The 20,553-nt window shown below is 45.7% G+C and overlaps 1 protein-coding gene across 2 annotated transcripts; it reads left to right on the top strand.

Moving 5' to 3' along the window:
* Positions 1-14,236: 14,236 nt before the first annotated feature.
* On the top strand, positions 14,237-17,099 carry LOC122408016 (uncharacterized). Of its 2 annotated transcripts, XM_043414539.1 has the most exons (5): positions 14,237-14,542; positions 14,666-15,185; positions 16,039-16,335; positions 16,431-16,563; positions 16,635-17,099. In XM_043414539.1, exons 2-5 carry the CDS (start codon positions 14,820-14,822, stop codon positions 16,655-16,657), a joined length of 819 nt encoding a protein of 272 aa, XP_043270474.1. In that variant the 5' UTR covers positions 14,237-14,542; positions 14,666-14,819; the 3' UTR covers positions 16,658-17,099. The 2 variants fall into 2 exon arrangements, with proteins under 2 accessions (XP_043270474.1, XP_043270473.1); XM_043414538.1 differs by having other exon boundaries at positions 14,237-15,185.
* The last annotated feature ends 3,454 nt before the right edge of the window (positions 17,100-20,553 follow it).

Below are 20,553 nucleotides of genomic sequence, written 5' to 3'. Positions count from 1 at the left end.
CAGGAACGGGGCTTGAAGGGAGCGGAGGACGATAGAGCCGAAGGATGTCCGAGAGGTCTGTTTGTATCTCCAACGCTTCGTGCCAGACTCCCTGCGTACATTTTGCTCGTACGTACTACCTTTTGCTTGTATCTGAGGAAGAGAAGAAGAGCGAAGGATCGAATGTGTAGAGAGTGGAAAGACGAGAGCGAGAGTCCAGCCAAGCACGGGGGAAGCTTTCTCGTGTTTCATTTCCTGAGCTCCTATATAACTTTGTGCTCAACTCGACACCAGATTAATAACAGCCCCACCTATGCCCTGTGCATGCCCGAAGTGTGTTCTATCCTCTAGCCACGAGAATGCTCCATCGAACAATTCTACATTACGTTTCAGAGTACTTTTCCTCCTGCTTGTCCGTAGATCAGCCTCGATCACCACGTCCATTTTCATCTGACCTATCTCCCAGTTATTATTGACTTCATTTAGCTAAGTACAGTCGCCGATCGATAGGGAAATGTCCACAATACTTCCAGGCAGCACTGCGCAAAGGATTCATTGATTCATAAATAAATTGTACTGCACTTTTCTTGATAGTTTTCCGCAGGTAGATCGATACGCGGTGCCAGGAGAAGGAGACTTTCTGCCTCCCTCAATTTCTACTGTTCGCCGATGATCGGCGATGCGTGGGAGGAGCTCGAGCTGCAGGTAAAATCGAGCGAGTTATTTATGGGTGAAGAGGAAATTGATCTCGACCATAATTTGACAGGCCCGGAATAATTTTCGTGCATCAGGCATGTTTACCTGAGATTTTCTTATTTCGGTGGTAAACGCGGAAGAAGTGATCGAGATAAAACAAGAGTCATTATTATTCCATGTGTACGAGGAGGGAAACGTTACGCCAGCTTTCATTCACGTATAATTTAGGTGATTCTAGGGCTTCTGTCGTTAACAGAGTGAAATGATATGAATAATCGTACGCAGCGTTATATTGTTTAATACACTTATAATTCGACGTTGACCGTGATTGCTGCGTTGCGTGCCTGAACGCGTGCCCATTCCTCGCCCTCCTGGTGAACGTTGCTTTATTAGTTTATTACTTATCCTGAGCGCGTTGCTGGTGCTCCGGTGATTCGTGTGTGTTTGATCATGCCCATCGCGTCGGGAAGCAGGGACGAAGCTGCGTAGCTTTGGGTGTTAGCATTATTATTGTTTTGTACGAACTTTGCGCTCGGTGTGATCCTGGAAGCGTCCCACGTGCGGCCACGAAATCGGGGAGGTTTTTTTCATCGAGATACGAGCAAGGGAGAAGGGACGATTTAGACGGGGAAAGAGATCGAACATAACGCAGTTTTTGGGGGTGGGAAAGCATCAAGATGGGAGGGACTCGTGGTAATGCGTATTTGATTACACCTTCGAAGAGCTGACCACGAACAACGTCAGATCGCGGCCATTTTGGTCGCAACGCACTTGACCAATTCTCCTGTTTGCAGTCGACTCCCATCTTCCCAGGATTTATTTTCTTAATAGTTACAAACAACGATGGCTGGGGAAAGTTTGAGGAAGTGCATCGCAAACATTATTTTCCAGGCTAAATATGTCCTGAGGAATAATCATCTGGGGAAAGTTATTTATGCAAAAGATTCAAGAACTCACGTTCTTTATTGGATCCTGTGCAAACACTGTCGAGTCGACTTATGCTTATTAGTTGTAGGCTATCGACATTAGCTGCGGCCATCACATGGTCACTTGTAATTGAAACGCATCGCCTAGCATCGAAACGCCATCGAATGTGATGCATTCCAATTGTACCTGAATGAGAAAGCCATTAGCGCGTGTACACAATGGAGGGTCTGATAATTTTTGAATTCGTATATGTCAGTGAAAATTCATGAGGGGAAAAAACACGTGAAAAATTGGTACGTAGATCTACGCATCGGTAGCCAAGCGGAGGGGAAACTTGCAAAGTACCAAGAGGCTAGTCCAGCACGGTGCGAGAAGCACTTGCCACTGGCAGTTTAATATCGTAGCTGCTAATAGCGCGAGAGAAGAAGCGAGCGAGAGTTGCAACTGGGACGATGGACGAGATGGGATGGAACGGAACGAAGCGATGGGAGGCCGAGCGCGCGAATAGCGATAATGATGATGATGTTGATGATGATTACCGCGGCGTGCTGGCCGGAGAAGCTCTCGGCTCCTTCTCTCGCTGCAGATTGGACCGGCGACGAGCTGCTCAGCCAGTGGCCCCGTCGCATCCAGTTTGGTGCTCTTCGTCGAATCCTCGTTTCAGATGCCGATGGAAGGAAGGGCTTTACAAAAAATCAGTGTGAATAACGAGAACATATTAAATATAAAAGGAATGAAGAGGCTGCTGGTTCTCCTCGCGATTCCTTAACAATTTTCGTTCTCGGCCCTTTTTATCTAAATAATCGTGAGCCTCGATCTTTCTCGATAAATAACATTTTTATCGAGTCTATTCGCGCCCGCGCAAATACTCCTTCTTTTATTTTATTTGTGCGAAATAAATATATTTTTTCGTTTCGCGAGACTTTGGCTATTCGTTTCATTCTCATTATCCGTATACAACGCGATTGATCTCAACAAGTGGCGTCGAGTATAATTGGTGGTGAAAGAGTTGAACGGACCCCGCGGTATCTATCGGAGCCCCGGGAGGGAGGTGGGGAAGTGAGAAATTTTTCTCGACGGCATCTCAATAGCGAACAATCTCAGAGGCTCCGGTCTTTTCGGTGTGCGTGCGTGCGCGCGCGCTCCTTTTTTTCATCCGGCTGATCCGCCGCGGCGATTGTCCCGTGTCCTCTGATTGCGCGTATTTTTCATTTCCGAAGGACAAGACAACGCTAAAAAGCAGGGACGCGAGCATCAGAAGAATAAATATATGATGCTGCAGATAGAGAGAATGAGAGTGAGAGGCCAGGAGGAACGGAGATCTTAGAAGGACCTTCTCGGCTCGTGATCTCTTTCGAGCTTTGCCAAACGCGTTTATATCCTCGACGAGGTGGACGTATAACCCTCGCGCGTGTTCCTCCCCCCCCCCTTTTTCTCTCTCGCTCTCTCTCTCTCCCTCTCTCGTGCATAACGCATTACCATCGACTGTAGGATGCTTAAAGCCGGTAGCAGAGAACGAGACATATGGCATTCGTTACTCGTGATACGCAAACTGATGTCTCCGCTTATTAGTTTAATCGATACTCGTTATAAGGGACGTATATACCTAATTAACCACACGAAACGAAAATGAAGCTTCCATGGCGTTGCTCCACTATCCACCAACGTAGTTGAATTTCCGATGAACTCGAATTCCCTCGAACGCTCTTTCTCTCTCTCTCTCTCTCGCAGGGAATCGCAAAAGAAGCAACATTAATTCGCTAATGCAGGGGACTTTATCTTACGCGCCGATCGTTTGAAAAATCTTCAAAAAACCCTTGCAATTATAATGTTATTTTATGGCTTCGCATTGATTCGAGGACCGTAGCCAAATGAGCCATATTCCAGTGTAGCGACTCGATTTATCGATTACGATATTAATCGAAGCTGTTTCACTGATCCAGTAATGTCAATCGCATAATCTAGAGGCTTCAATTATTACTATAAATTACTCAAGAGCCATGGCCGATTTTTAAGTAATATTGCTGATCGTTAAATTGACAGGTTTTATGAGCGAATTAATGAATTTTTTGAACGACCGCATTAGAAGCGTGGGATTAATGCTCCCGCGGGAATAACTCGACCAATGAATCCGCACTTTTTTCATTAACATTGCACGAAAATTCTTCGAATCGGTACTTCATTAATTGAGCAAGAAGCCAAGCAACATAAAAAACATTTTTTCACGACTGTTTTCCATCAATTTAATTTCTCCAAGCAATTAGCCAACTTTGTTGGTCGCTCTACTGCCACGGGTTAATAAGAGTGTGTAATAAAAGTTGTAACTTTAATTTGTAACGTGTTCGCCGTAGCCTTTTTGAGGGCCTCGAAACTCGGTGAAGCCCGCATGGTCGCTAATATCTCTATAAGGATGAGGAGCTTCGAGCTTCAGCGCGGCGGAGTCGAGGGACGGTCCAAGTGAACGCACGAGTTGTTCGGAAGGGAAGACCCTTCGTCGTAATGAATTTGGAAAGTGCAATCAGTAGCTCTCGGAGGCGGGGGTGGGCCACGTGCTGCAAGCCATTGGGGCGAGGGTGAATTCGTTCAAGTCAGAAAGCCAAAGAACTGTTTGTGCGTGCTTGTTTGGAAATAGTTTTGAATGTGCTTTGCGAATGTTCGACTCGAAGTAAGAAGTGGAAATTCCGAGGGTGGTTTCTACGTATATCGATTTAAACGTATGGATTAGGAAAAGAGAGAGAAAAGGTTGGAGTGCAGAGGCGAGGGCAGAGTCGCTCGTGTTATTCGAAGGATGGTGGAGAACTCGCGGGTTTCTGCTGCTGCTGCTGCTGCTGGTGAAGCTCGCGCAGTAGAGGGATGAAAGAGGGCGGATGTGACGCGGAATGATGGAGCGCGGAGCGCGGAGAAAAATGAGAGTGGCGGAAAGGCGAGGGTGGAGGGACGCTGATGGATCGGCGCTCCTCCCCCTCCGTGCGAGCCGCTCGCCCCCGTTGCCTACAACCACCATCGCCATACAACCATGGCTTTCCTGTGCTCGGGTACGAACCCCCTCTGGCTTCCACTCCGGAGCTCTCACCCGCGCACTCTCTTTCTCACATTTTCGTGCTTTTCGACTTGTTCTCTATGTGCACACATCCACACACACACGTACGACCTCGACTGTCTCTTTCTCCCTGTGGCGTAACGCGCACTCTATGTGTGTATATACATGCCGCGAGCAACCATCGACTTCCATCCCCGTCGCAGTCCCAACGAGACTGGCAGCAGCCTCCGCACCAAACCCCTTCCCCGGGTCCGAGTTTCCACGCTCCCAGGGGGTGGCAAAAGCCCCGCAATATTACTCATAGTCCGCGAGCCTCACTCGCTCCAGCCGCATTACGCTCTCGTCCTCTGCGATGCTGTGCCCTCCGCGCCACCCTCCTCGCCCTTCTCTATCCGCCCTTCCATTATTTATTCATGTTACCTACTCCGTTTGAGTTCTTTTCTCCTTGTTTTCTCTCCCTTTTCCTTCGTCATTCCCTCACTGCACTCCCTTTTTTTTATATATATTCTCATACTTTTTCTCACTTGATATTTCTCTTTTCGATATCATGAAATTTTTTGTCATATGCAGCTCCTCTTGCGATGCGATCGGTTCGATGGTGCTGGAAAAAATAACGCGGTGGAGGCTGACGATCGTCGGTCGAATACATCGAGTCTCATTTTCCTGGGGACGATAACACACCTCGCAACGATTAACGGGCCTCTGATAATTCGAACTATAATTACTCACACTCCGAAAAGGAATAATACATCTCGTTTATCAATTCACGAAATCTCCCAGGCTCCTGTTGTAAATTCACGGCTTATTTTGTACTCGCGTGTACTCACGGACATGCCGCGCATCGCTTTCCATATATTTATATTCATATGCATGTCGACGTTCGCTCAGGTATGCGTGCGAGAATCTATACGAAAAGCTGGCCTCCCGACGTGCAAACGACGCTTAACGAGCCGACGGGCATCACGCACAAATCCGCGTATTTATACGTCGCGCTTCGTGTAAAATACTCTCGTACCGGGAGCGCTCAGATTGCGTCGAGCCAATATCTGCACACGCGTATGTGCACAATAAACACGAGTGTGCTCACACACATATCTCTAGCATTCGTCGCATCTGCCTTTTTGCAGATCCCGTGAATTATTGTGCTTGCACTTTGTCCAAAAGGATATTCGTTTGTCAAAAATACATCGGAGATCGACAAGTTTCGGAGTCCCGTCAACCGGAGAGTGCGTTTTAACAAACGCGCGTAAAGTGCCGACCGTTTTTCACTCGCTTTTAAAAAAGCGCGTCAGAGGCCAGCCGGTGAAACTTTTTAGACTGAAAAGCATGCGAAACTAACTCCTCCGAATATCGATAGAAGACACAATCGAAGTTCTTTCAAATAAAAGTCGTCCCGATCGCGGTCTCCATTGTTGAATTAATTGTTGAACTAATTGTTGGCTGACAAAGGTACGCCGACAAAAGTTGTGCCACGAAACACGGTGGTTGGGCGAGAGCGAAGCGGTAAACCGTATGGCGGGGATGGAAAATTCGAAATAATCGTGTGTCGAGAAATTCGTACCCGCGCGCACGCGAATGCACGAGTATTTATTAATGTATATATTTCGAGTGTAGATGTAGCGGAGAGCGTTCGCGAGGAGGGCGAGCGAGCAGGAGTGAGATTCGGTGGCTCGACGGCCCCCGCACCGACCGCCATTACTCAACTATTCACTCGGTAACGCAATCATACGTCACAAAGGCCTTTCATTTGCAAGCGCATTGTGGAAACTGGGCAATATTAATTGCCGTGGCTCGTTACCAGTTCCCCGAGTCCCAACCATTTTCCATCTCGCTCTTTCCGCCTATCTCCCTCTCTCCCTCTCTCTTTCTCTCTCTTTCTTGATCTCTTCAACCCCCGCAGTGTTGCCTACGCCACAGCACGAAGCAACCCCCTTCGCGGAAGCAGCACCAGAGAATCGTCCTCTCGTGCTACATCACGCTTTTATAAACCTATATAGAGACACAACGTGTATACGGACATGAGCATCGAGCAGGCTATTTCGCGTATTACGTATTCCGCTCTCATGCTACGAGACGTTCCTGCCTGGCTACCAAGAGCCACCCTCGCTCTTATTCTTTCTGCGCCCGAGCTACTCGCCTTTTTTCCTTCTTCTTTCTTCCCTTATTCCGCCATGCAACGGCCTCGCGTACGCGTCCCACCTCTCGGAGAGCGTTCCCGCGTGTGACAAATACAAACTCGAAGACGCCGCACGGACGACCCGGATTAGCCTCAAGGCTAAATGTATATACGTATAAATAAACATATATACGAAGCCCGATGTAGGATGGGGCTGCCAGGAGCCCCCGACGCCCAAACCACCCTCGTACTGAACGCCTGTCATCCTGCTAAAGCAGCCAAATCGTGCGAACAAAAAAATGAGCACAGCAGCACCGCGACCAACCGTTTTTTCTCCCTTTTGTTGAATGGAGGAGAGAAAAATAATGATAAAAAAGCAACAGTCGAAGGGTGCGCGGGGAAAAGCTTCCGCTGCGAGGACCTGGAAAGACGAAACAAGCGCCGGATAGGAGCGCTCGTTCTGGAGTAACCGTCATTGCATATTTATGAAAGTCGTGATATCATCTCATTTTAGTTTGGTTCGTTGATTTCGTATTTTCTTTTTTTTCTTTCATCGTAGTAGAGACGTTTCACAACGGATTAATGAAATTGCGCTTACGACGAAGGAGATTCAAACGTAAATGTTACTTTTTAAATTGACTGTAACAGACAGGGGCATAAGTAAAAATATTGAGATTTTTTCATTCATAGGAGAGAGCGTCGAGGGACATGTGTCATTATGAGATCCATGACAAAATGTATTTTAATATCGTGCGTGTGAAAAATAGGCTGAATATTTATCCAGCTTGGGAGAGCCAGCCGAACTGGCGGTGACGACGATACGTCCACTCATTACCCTCCTCCAGTCGATCGCACCGCGAGCGACGTGACCTCGAAACAGGCAATAGTCACGATTGACGTGGGTTCTCGCGTGCGTCGAGCGTTTGAAAAATGTCCTCTCTCTCTGTCCGTCATCTCTTGGTTCGGATTGACTGAATCTCTGTGAGAAAAAAGGAATTGAAAGCGTGAGGAAAGTGAGGGAAAAAGGAGACGGACCACGTCGGTCCTGCTCCTCTGGATCGATGAACGAAGAATTCTTTCAGCCTCGCACGGAGCTCCTCGTGGGATTGAAAACATGTTACGAAATCGAATTTGCGTCCTTGGTCCCTTGATCCTCCATCTTTTCCGGGAGTCGGAGCTACGGGGGCAGCTGTACTTCCCAGCAGCCCGTGAGCGCACGCGGCGTGAACTTTCTTTCTCGTCGTTTTCTCATTCAGTCTCATGGTGCGTAGAAGCAGTGATCGAGGATACGAAAAAAGGGCAGAGCTCCGAACGTTTTTGACGTTTGACTGATCGCAGACGCAACGGGACCAAAAGAGAGCCTCGAGGGCTACTGCCGCGGCGGGGGGGGGGGGGGGGGGGGGTCGTCTCGAGGGGTTTTTCTCTTCGACGTAACCAACCCTCCTCGTGCTTGCGTGAATATCCACCAAGCGACCCCCCTCCCAGCCTTTTTCTCCCACTTGTACCTATATACAGTCAGGGCTTACCGCGCGATATCGAGCCCCGTGAGGCCTCGTCCAAGAACAAAGACATCAAGTTGATTGATGCCACGGACCACGAACATTTGCGCTCTAAGACTTGTGCTCGCTCAACAGACTCTTTCCTCGAGACAATCTTCTCGTGTCTTGCCAAACATAGAAACGAAAAGACGAAGAAAAAACACAGCCAGGTAAGATTGGGAAGCGTCTGAACGTAGTGTGACGGAAAGCGAAATAAAGGAGCGATCCACCCTTCCTTTGCTCCACTCAATCTTCCAGTAATATCGTATCTAAATGGGACAGCTATAGATCGCATTGAATAATGCCTCTACGCACTTCATTATCTTCAATTTTTTTCTCCCCTCCCCTTCCTATCAATATAGATTTTCACCTCTTTATCTTTCTCCCTGACTGATCTTCGAAAACCACCGAGATTACCGGTGCTGAAACACGCATGCATCTACATCATTCTCGTTCAATCGTTTTATGGAAGAAGTGGCGCGCCCGCGCGCGCGAGTGTTTACGCTATCTGTTGGCGAAGGGCTGAAGTTTTATGGTGCGAAAGATTTACGAGCTCGACGCAGGGGATTATGGCTCGACGCTTACGGCAAACAGACGTACATTGGCAAGGTTGATTTTTCGGGGATGCGCACCCCCCCTGAAAGGGTTCACTTCTCCTGTGCACCTTGCCAATTTGTGCAATTATTTCATTACGCATAATAAAAGTGAGGGTTACTTTGCATGAAAAGATCGAATGAATTATGCTTTGCGAGGACGTTTTATAGCTTTACGAGAGACCGCGTTTCCTCGGTCGTCGGAGACTCAAACCCTTTCGGCATTCCAGGTACAAACGTCTCATAGAGCGACGGACTACAAGCTTCCTCGTCATTTTTACAATGGGCGGAAAATATTTCTCAAATGTTAATTATTACCGGATTTACATGTGCGTATTATTTCTTAGCATAAATAACGAAATTGCAGCTTAAATATGATTCAACTCGTGTTTGCATGCTTTTTTAAGGAGAGCGATGGGAAAGAGGGCGCGTCATTTTAGCAGGAGCAACCCGGTCATCATCATTAGGTCGTCAGGGATCGCGTTATTATGCTTTATCTCATCGTGGCGCCGCGCGTTCTCAAGTCCGCGGTTTATGTACTTTGCATGCTTTTCTTGTGCAAAAGCAAGCTCACAAAAATGACTGCTCGGAGGTTTGAAGATTTTGTGAAAGCATGACACTCGATTAAATATGTTAAGGTTGAAATTTGAATAACGAGATCTTAATGGTGGCTTTGAGCCAGCCAGAAATAAAAATTCCTTGTAATCTTGCTTTCCTCTTTTTGATGTAAGTTCACCCAGATGAGAGGGCTTGATAGAGTGACGTCACCGCGGGTAGCTTCGTCATTAAGGCCGATTATGCTGCTTCGAACGACCCTTTTTTCTCACTGTTCTCTTCAATTGTATCGAACTTCATTTCATAATAGAGCTTTCCTTTTGAATTTATATTTTTTTTCGTCTCAGTAGCACGAGTTTTCAAGATTCGTAACCTCCTCACCGGATATTTCGAGGAGGCGTAATTTATATCGTTTCGTTTCCGTGTCACGGTGACCGGGCATTACATCGTGATATAGCTGTTTATCAGCGGGTCATCTACTCCCAGAGCTCTTGGGATGTTGCGCCGGAAGATTTTTCGTAAAAATCCGAGCCCTATTTTCAGCTGGCTCGCGGTAAGGTCCGTGGCGAGGAGCGGAAAATTTCGTGAAACTCGTTCGGATCCCCACGAGGATTGTCCACCGCGTCTCCGGCCTTTGATGCATTGCCACCGATAATTTTCAACACGTCGTGCGTTACTTCAACACTCGCGGCCTTTATATACGCGCTTTTTCTCTCCTTTGAAAAGAACTCTATGCGGCTCGAGTGTTTTTTCGGCCTTGAGGCTACTCCGTTTGGACGGAAGGAAAAACTCATGAATTTTCCAAACCCCCTTGAATTCATCTCCAGTTGCCCTGTGCACGGTTTTTCCTTTCCTCTCTTCATTTTAAGGTCTTTTTTGAGCTCATGCTTGCGAATAGATTCATCGATTAATCGCCTACCAAAAAGTAGCAATCGTTTCACGTTTTTCTCCATTTTGATGGCTGATCACGACACTTTTTACTAGAATTACGTCTCTCCAGGACAGAACGTTCCGAATCGTAACAAAAGGCAGTGAACGAGATACGCATAACCGGAAGGCAAAGAGCATTTGAAAAGGATCCAAAAGTATTGTCGACCACACACACACACACACACACGCGCACACACACACACACACACACACACAAGGAAAAAGTAGGAGAGAAATTGGTCCGAAAAGTTGGTGTACGTGGCGATGACCTCGAAGTGCGATTTATGGGCCAACTCATTGTCCACTTTGCGCTCGAGTTTCTGCCAAAAGTCAAGGTCGCTGGTCTAACAATGCTCGAACGCATACGAGAGGATTCAATGCAGCTCGCCAAGAAACGGATTCTTTGCGCGCAGCGTGAAACTCGCTTCCCGCACTACCGTAAACACACTGCGGCTCCACTATGACAAATGGCAGATCTCGGGGGATACTTTAAAGGAGAGCGCGTTCTTCTTTCCGCTTTGAGATATTCCTCAACATAAACGAATCCTTTTCCTCGGTAAATGCCAACGATCCACTTCTGTAGTCGTTTTTCCCGGTAAATGTGGAGCAAACGAGACAACTGGGCTGTATATCTGGCAAAATGCGCTTTGGCCATCTGCCAATATTCGTCCCGGTGACACACATTAGTCCAAAAAAGCGGCATCTCGTTGACTAAAAATCGTACCTTAACGTCTAATTTTTTGTCAGGCAACGATTCTCCGGATCGCGATTTCCTTGTTCAACGAGACGGTTTTTCCGCGCATTTGCGACGCGCGCACAACAATTAATTCGTTCCTAGACGCCTGCTATCGCGTCCTGATAAACGCGTTTATGAATTTATTCGTGTTTTTTTAATAATTTTTATTGTTTTATTATTGTTATCGCCATTGTCGCAGCTTCGGTCGGAAGGTTATAGCATGCCGAGTTGCAATTCTTTTTGGTACTCGGTGAAATTAGAATGATACTTTGATAAAGGGGTTTTTGGTGGTCTCGTGAGGGCGCTGGCTGGAATACGTCAGGTGTTGGGTTGCCGGGGTAGAGCGAGGCTCTAATTAAAAAGCCGTGTCCAGCGAACGGCGAGCAGCCGCGTCACGGAGCTGCAACCCTGGACGTGACCCATCCCCGCGCTGTTTTTTTTCTCTGTGACCGTTTTTTTGTCGAGCCTCGCTCGCGCGGTGCTCTGCTTTTTTGCCCTTTTAATCTCTTCGTTATTTTTTTCACTGGCTGTGTGCGCTTCTCGCGTGGTCTATGTGCTCGTGGAGAATTTCTTTTTTTTCGACTCTCCGCAGCATTCACGCGCGTTTCATTTTTCAAATGGATGCTGCGAGAAAACCAGAGCAACTATACATACATACAGGCCGCGAAGCAGCGCTTCCCGCTTGTACAAATGTTGAGGGTGGTTTACTGGCTGTAACACACACACATGCGCGTATATGGAAAGCACCTATAGGATCTCTCATTCGCACGTTCTCGCCAGCGAAGCTTGCCTATATAGCGATAATACGCGACTCTTTGCCCGAGCGATAAATTCTTCGCACCCTTTACAATTTCGTAAAACAATGGGCGTACCCGAAAGGAGACATTTTCGGTGTGCGCGCGGTACGAAAAATTTTACCATCGTTACCGGTGCGTCAAAACAAACACACCGGAATAAACAAACACGTTATAACCGGGCGAGTGCGCGAGGGCTTTGACAGGAACGCGGTTCGACGGCGATTAACGAAGCATATTATTATTTTCTCATTAAGAATCTTTATTAATCCCGAAAAATATGTATTCGCCGCTGAATATCGAGGGGGATGTGATTGAATCTGATTGAAAAATGCGATGCGTCCTCGGTGTGATATTATCGCTGAGCGCTTCGCAGGAAAAGTGCAAAATTTGATATTTCCACGGCGCGGCTCCCGAGAATGTGAAATTTCCCGAAGGAAAAAAGGGAATGAGAGAAGAAAGAATTTACTGGGGTAAAATCAAGATGGACGCTGCTCGGGATCGAGCGCCATGTCGGACAGACGTGAGTGACATCCCCTTAACGACGTGCCCTTCCAATCCGTCGTATATACCGCACCGAGTCCTCGTCGTCGTCTACGTCGTCGTCGTCGAGGCCCCCCTCTTCATCCCCCAGGCCACCCCTCCCCCTAAACTGAACCGAATTGAACGGAATCCCACCCCTATAGCATATACGTGAGCCACACGGGCCACGGCCCAGCGGAGAGACCTACTCGTATTATCCACAGTGACAGGACGCTGGGAGTTATTAATGGCCGCGACAGTGACAAATGACGAACTGTCGGCGCAAGCAAGACTGATATCATGGCGGCCTTCGCCTCGCCTCTCTTTCAGTCACCATCTTTCGCTTGCTCTTTCCCTCACAATCTCTGTAGCCCTCGACGATCCTCGTCTCTTTTCTCTATTTTTTTTCACCTCCCTCGCCCCTGTCCCCAATCTCCCTCTTCTTTTTCGTCTCAGTTCTGCTGCGTTCCCTCGTGGTTCTTTTCCTTCCCGTCTCCCAACCCCCCCTCGCGCGAATACTTTGATACTTTTTTCATCTCCCTCTCGTTTCGTTTCTCTTTATCCGACGGTTGGCCTCCTTCGTCTTGTGTGCTTCTTCATCCCCTGTATTTGGTCGGAACGTGCCACTCTTTACTCGCCGGCTTCCATAGCCTACGCTATTCGTATATTTGCACGGCTCCGATATCATGCGTGTACAATAAACAGAAGAACTGAATGCAACCTTCGGTAACTGACTACAAAAACCGAGGGGTGACAACGGACACGGAGGATCGAGCTCGAGGGGTTCCACTGATCTCGTCTTTTTCTTCTCGACTTTGATTGATATCGCGGAGCTTTTTATGTATCTTGAATCAACGAGGTCGAATTATTCCATGATTTTCGTAATGGGGATTTTCCAAACGGAATACCCAGTCAGCGGTTAAATTGGCATGGTTTCGTTTTTCGTTCTTTGAGGAGTCATCAGGAAGAGAGACGATCGCCATAGCCGCAAGAATTTCCACGATTAAATCTCTGGAAATCAGGCTCATTCGGACGAAATGTTCCCGAGTGGAAGAAGGCGACGGCGAGAGTTAAGATGGCGAGAGTTAGGTCCAAAGGAAGAAGCTCGTTTGTGACGCGAGCGTGAATAGAACCGAGAAATTCTCGAGCCCGAAATCTCGGCTGCGTTCCTGCACTTACAATCTCGATGGTGCAAGGAGGACGCTGCTTGGGCCGAGAGTCAATGGCACGAGGCGATAGAAATGGATATATGGAGCGGCGAGGGAAAGAGAGATGGAAACGAGACGAAGGACAGAATCGCCTCATTTATAATCCTAACTAGAAGTCGAGTGAGGACGATCGGGTTCAGGGGCTGCGATCGCGCCCGAAATTCAGACGGACAAGACTCGTCGAGCATGAGCAGCTAAGTAGAGAGGAAGAAGAAGACGAAGGAGTTTGAAAATAAAAATATAAACGAAATAAACCGGGTTGTGTACGAAATCAAAATAAATATATTTACAGATTATCCACGGCAATAACTCATCCGCGGTTTGAATAGACGGCGGGGGGTCGTTTCTTCGTTCCTTCGTCCTCCGTCTTTTCCCTTCCTCGCACTGCAAAAACAAGCGTGTTGTTTTAACACGTTTCCAGCGTGTTTATGTTGTCGCCATTTTCGACACGCTTTTTGCCGTGTTGTTCATGAAAACAACACATATTAATCGTGTTTTATAAAAACGCCTTTCCGTGTTGTTAAAAAACGGTTTCCCGTGTTGTAAAAAAACGGCTTTCCGTGTTGTTACAACACGTTTTAGGCATTTTCCTCTTTGTCGCCCGATTCGACACATATCATGGCGTGTTGCTGTTGTGCATATCCGCACACTTGAAATGCGTTGTTGGCTTGCGAGTAAATTCACTCGCAAGAATGGCGAAAAATACAACAAAATATTTTTTTTTTACCGAGAATTACTACTGGATGCGTCTCGTTCGTGAACCTCGGATATCAAAGTTCGAAGATTTGGAAACGAATTATTTCTGAGAAAAATTCGTATACATCGAGGGGGGATTCGATCGACCTACCTACCTAACACGCTCTAACTTAACGGACGCACGCTACCCACTACACTAATTCGCTCATGAGGTAATGTTGTCAAAAAGTCCGTTATACGAAACGCAAACATTGTTTACGTTTGTAAGTGTGAGCTAACCTCGTCTTCGTCCTTTGTCCAGCCAGACTCTTTCTTCTTTTTCTTTTTGTTTGTAGTTGGCTCGAGTCTGCGCTCCTATAGCGTTAAGACCATACGGCCATGTGATGAAAACTTGCTTCTCGTTTTCGTGATTATTCGGTTCGATTCGGTCGGCGAAAAGACGCATACGTTTAATTCACTTATTATTTGTGCCACTCAGCGAGCATAAAAATGGAAAAAACGATTTATTGCAAAAACGAAGAGCGATGCAAAAAAATTAAATTTTGCAAAGTGAACGAAAAAATGAGTGATTCCGAATGTGTCACCCAAAAAATCCGCGAAGCTTGTGAAAACGACTTGCTTCTGAAAAAGAAAATCGAAAATCAAGCCATCGTGTTACAGAAGCTGATTCAAAATCAAAACATTTTATGTGACATCGAAGCAGAGGAAGAAATAATCGATGAATTGGAAATAACCTGCATTGTTCCGTTAGGCGAAAGTCTTCTATCGTGTTCAACGATCTACGCTATCGATCAAGACGGCTCTCTCATTGAAACCCAAGAAAAAATAAGTGAATGTGTGGAGGAGAAAGAAAAGGTAAGATTATCTCGATGTTTTATTATATAAAATGTAGAATAATGAATCTAAACGATTTACAATAGGATAAAGAATTTATAACACATTTAATTCATTGGTAGCGATAAGATTTTTCATAAATCTCTTTGCGTCAATGAGTTTTAATAAGTGTTTCTTAAGCCAGTGATCAAAGTTCAGATTAAATTTCTTTCTCCGCAAGAAAATTTGCATCAAAATTTTTTTCTGACAGCAGTTTTGATGAACTTTCTTTGTAAACAAGAAAAGTTTTGGTCAAATTTGTTTACCGCAGCAGTATTTATAAAATTTTTTTTCTTGCAGCGGTAAAAGTTATGGTTCAATTTTTTGTATAGCAGTAGAGTTTTGAAAACATTCTTTTTAAAGTGATCAAAATTTTAATAAAATATCAATACGTTATCAAAATTTTGATTGCTATAAAGCGAATGTTTTCAAAACTTTACTGCTGTACAAAAAATTCAACCATAACTTTCACCGCTGCAAGAAAAAAAATCTTATGAATACTGTTGCGGTACACAAATTTGATCAAAACTTTCATTACTTAGAAAGAAAGTTCATCAAAATTGTTGCGAGAAAAGAAATTTGATCCAAATTTTTTTGCAGAGAAAGGAATTTGATCCAGACTTTTACCGCTGACAAGAAAAAATCATTAAGAAAATTATGAATATTCTATTGTAACCAATGAACTCAGTGTACTCAAAGATGAAAGCTTACATGAAATTTCTTTTATTGTAAAGAAAGTTTTGAACTCCTGAGATTTTTATTAGGTCGAACGGTCATAAGATTTGCTTTATGCTTTGAGAAATAAAACTGTTGAGCTTATTTTTTGGAATTTCAGGAAAACCAATCAATCAACAGTCAATTTAAAAAACTGAAAACAAATGACTTCACTGAAAAAAGAAGCATAATTTCAAGCTTCGTTGGAACGCCAACATCATTGCCAGAACTGACCCCGGAGTTGGTTCAAAAAGTGAACAACGGAGGAATGTTACTTGCTCAAAAGTCATTAACGTATTTTTGGGCAACTGATCTTTTGCATCGCACTAATGGCATGCTGAGTAAAAATGATTATTTCAACTACGCAAAAGCCATTGTTAGTGCTTATCCAGAGCTCAGCGGCGGAGACCATGGATGTGTAAGTTTTCATTTCTTTACATTTCCAGTTACTACAATTGTCAAAGCCGTCATGTGCTAAATTTTTCTTTATTGAGTTTTCTTTTATTATTGCAGGGGATTGTACGACATCAGTCAAGTACAAATGTGCGGAATCGACGTGCTAATTCAGAACGATCTGTAATGAAATTTGGCGAAGACAAATTGAAAATCGGTCAAAATATTCCAACTGTTTTACGATTCATAAAGAGTACGTTTGAATTTCTATATTAATTTCCATAAATATTAGGGGATCTCTTGTTACATTTTTATTTTTCGCAGGCGTCCTGATGTACATGGAGTAGATGCGTTAAAAGAGCTCGAAAGAAATATGAATTCCGGTGACACACCGCACGTACGTCTATTGCTCAAAGAGTCTGTGAATTTACGGAAGAAATGGATAAAAATATTTACACAAATATACTGGATATCATAAAACGGCAATTTCGTTTAGGTCGACATTGACGACAAGATATTTGCCATTTTATTTTACTTTCTAAAATGTGTTGTACATATAAGTATGAGTAACTTCCCAAAACCGTGCTGAAATCATCCGTGTTGAAACAACACACATTATCAGTATTATATAAATTACAAAACGGAAATTGCCGTGTTGTTCGAAATTTTACGGCGTTACGTGTTGCTTCAACACGATTCGTTAAAACAACACACCTGCGAGATGTATTGTGTGTTGTTGCAACACGATTAGTTAAAACAACACACCTGCGAGATGTGTTGTGCGTTGTTTCAACACACCTAACAACACGCTTGTTTTTGCAGTGCGTGGTGCTATCGCTGCGCGCCCTCTCTTCAGCCCCTCTTTCGCCTCTTCCGTTGCTCCTTTTCTCGCTCGCCGTAGAATTCTCGCGCCAGCTCTCGCGACTCTTTCATATCTTGCAGCGCTTCCACGAGAGACTGCTTTGTATTCCGAGTAGTTCATCTCTTCGTCGCGTTCGCAGCAGCATATCGTCTTCCCTCCTTTGTCCTCCTCAACGCTTTTTCTCGATGCCACTCTCTTTGCGACCCAAGAGACTTTGGCTCGCCTATTCGCCTGACACCGACCTCGCCAGACACTCTTTTTTCAAACTTGCCGGCACCTCAAAATCCTCAGCCCCTTTTTTCAAGTATGTCACACACACGTACTCGCACACATGAACCTAACGGAACAGAGTATACAAAAATAGCGTTCACGTGGTTCGATGTTAAGGCCGCTCTTGATCCACCCCTTTTTACTCTCGCCCTACCGCCGCAGGCCATATCTGTATCTCGAAGTATTACGATCTTCGCGCGAGGTAACCGAGAGCTAACCTTAACGTCATGAGCTTCTCTTTGATCCTGCTCGTGTGTGAAGCGCGAGCTAAACTTCTCCAACGACCATTCGCCCTCGTATTCTATCCTTTTTTCATATCTCTCAAGCCTGCCGAAAGGATTTACCTCAAAGAATTCATAACTCCTCACGATCGTTGGATCAAAGAGGGATTTGGCTATTTTGACGCGAAACTTAGCTCGACCGCGAGTTCGTAGCTCTCGAGGTTTAGTACCGAGGCTGAGTTTCTTTGAATACATCATTTATTTATGAGCCGTACGAACACGGTTACCGAGGAGCATCAGGAAATTCTATGAAATATCATCCTGTAGGTTGAACTACGAGGGCGAGTCGAATTTATGAGTTGCGAGAGGGATTGTGATAGTTAAATTAACAGATAATGAAATGTATTAATGAATCAAAATGGATATGTAAACGACAGCTTTGGTAAGCTACTGTGGGATCTCGTAATAACTACAACAGTGTGGTATTTCGTTAAGGGGTGCGGGCGACCGCCCAACTTCCAGGGCTTTCCGTGAGGGTGTTTTCGCTCGAGCTTACATAATCGCCCTCGCACAGTGTGATCGGACCCTCGCAGGGCGTTGAACAATGGACGAATTCTTGCGAAATCATCGATCGTCGTGCGGCCAATGTCGGAGTCCGCTCGGTCCACGCGGCTGACATGAATCCGGCATTTCGGAAAAGACTGAGAGAGAGAGGGAAGGCAAAAACTCGGGGCTCGAAAGCGGGGAGGGGTGCGCCTTTCGGAGAAGCGAGTCGGATGTGTACACGCAACTGCGAGAGCTCGAGAGAAGCATCGAGTGACGTTAAGAAAAGCGATAAAGCGAGAGAGAGAAAACAGCTACACGCGAGCCTGATCTGCTCATGAACGTGGAAATCCCTCGTGGCAGAGCATCGGGGCTCTCGAAACATCAACGTGATTGCGTTCCTCCAAATGGGAAGGGATTCCATTATCCGGGGTAAGCAAAAGCCCCCTCGTGCCCTCTATCGTCCGTGCGTTTCCGCCCTCATCGCTCCTTCAGCCGCGTCCTCGATTTTCCCTTCAACCCTCGTATACGTGAAATCCTGCTGCTCCTAAAACAACTCCAAAATACTTTTGTTCTCCCGAATTCAAATGCTTGTATCGAAGTTCCTGTTGCATAGAATTAAAAACCAAAAAAAAAAAAAAAACAAAATATCTGACCAAGTCCATCGCTTCTTTCCTTCTTTCCGATCGCAGGACGACGATCCCCGATTATCGAAGTTATTCGTATCGATAGAGAGAGCTCTTCACACCACACTTCAGCTCCCTCTTCGATCGTCTGTACTCAAACACAACGTAACGTCAATAATTTCTATAACACATCATATATTTCGCATCAATCCATTCCGTCACGTAGATACACATGCCTAACCATACGACGAACACTGGCTCTCATCGTATGTATATCATTCTCGATGCACCAAACCGTGGAGAACATATGTTACGGTGGTGTCAGGGAAATGAGGGAGGAAGTCATAGGGGAGCTTGCCTCCAGGTACATATTTATTGTGCATGTGTCATACGCACACGCATACACTTGAACAGTGATGCGAGGATATTTGCTGTACAAATTGTAATAGTGAGTCGATCTAACGTACACAAAGTGGGCTTAATTTAATTGAACGTTGCTTGTAATTGCTCGGCCTCTCAATCAGGGGAAAGGTCCCAAATCGTCCTCATTCATATTTCCCCTCGCGTTAACAGGTATTTAGAATTTTATGGATCATCCGGTTCCTCTGTCCACACGCTTAACGAATTCATACCCGCGTCAGAGCAACCCTCAGTGAAGCTTCTGGCGCATCACTTTTGCTACGTACAAAGCACAAAAGCCGAACGCTATCGAATTCCACGAAGCGGAGAATCATGGAGTGCGAGGTGCAAGCCGCTCGTACAGAAGTGGGTTTGAGTGACTGTACTCTGTAAAGGGTCACAGGGGTGGTTCACCAAGAGGAACAGACTCCGCACGAGAATGCCTGGCGAGATAGGGGAGGAAGGGGTAATGGGGTTTGCTGGGAGTGACACGGGGCTAACCGAGCGGAATCACGAGCTCCCAGGAATCGAATCCATGCGTCACCTCGCCTGCCAACACCATCCGCAAGTTCTCCTACAATCCTACATATAGAATACCCGACCGCGCCCGCGATACTCTCCTCTCTCGTTTCTCTTCTTCCGCCCTTCTGCTTGCTTGCTTCTCTACCCACCATCACTCTCTTTCAGACCGTACAATGGGCACGTCACTAAAGCTTCAACTAAAGCTTTCTGATCATCGCTGTTGCAATTCTACCACAAATTCCAACATTTTTCATTATTCCAATTTCCGAGTATTTTCTGTTTCCTTGCTGGGGGAACTGAAGGCTCAAAATTCTTTGCATTTTTACGCTTTCGAATTTGGAGAAGCTTCTTTAAAGTAATTTACTGTCAAATTAATTGAGGCGAAGGAAATGAAAATATATAAATGATGCTGAATTTTGGAGGGATTTTTGAAGCAGTGAAATTTTGAAAAAACTGCTCCGCACGAACGCCTAATATATGCATGCTTCACCACGAAATGGCCATACCGAAGCAACCATCAACCCCAGTTTTTCTCTCTTACCCGGGAGCTCCATACTCTTAACGTTTCACCTTCCCCTCCGCTCTTTTCGACCTGGTGAATGATGGCGCCCCCGGCATTATCTATTGTTGTGCCCATTCCATTTAATATTGTATTCCATAGCACAAACAATGGTAAAATGCGAATTAATGAACTCGATTTATCACGCTTTTCTGGCGCCGGTCGCATGATGGAACCCACACGACAAACGAAAGGCCGCGAGTCTCGGGGAGGCTAACGCTCGCGTATATATAAGTTTTAA

Source organism: Venturia canescens, chromosome 3, assembly GCF_019457755.1.
Source record: "Venturia canescens isolate UGA chromosome 3, ASM1945775v1, whole genome shotgun sequence".
Lineage (NCBI taxonomy): Eukaryota > Metazoa > Arthropoda > Insecta > Hymenoptera > Ichneumonidae > Venturia > Venturia canescens.
The sequence above is the reverse complement of the archived record's forward strand: the minus strand, read 5'-3'. Positions and strand labels throughout refer to the sequence as shown.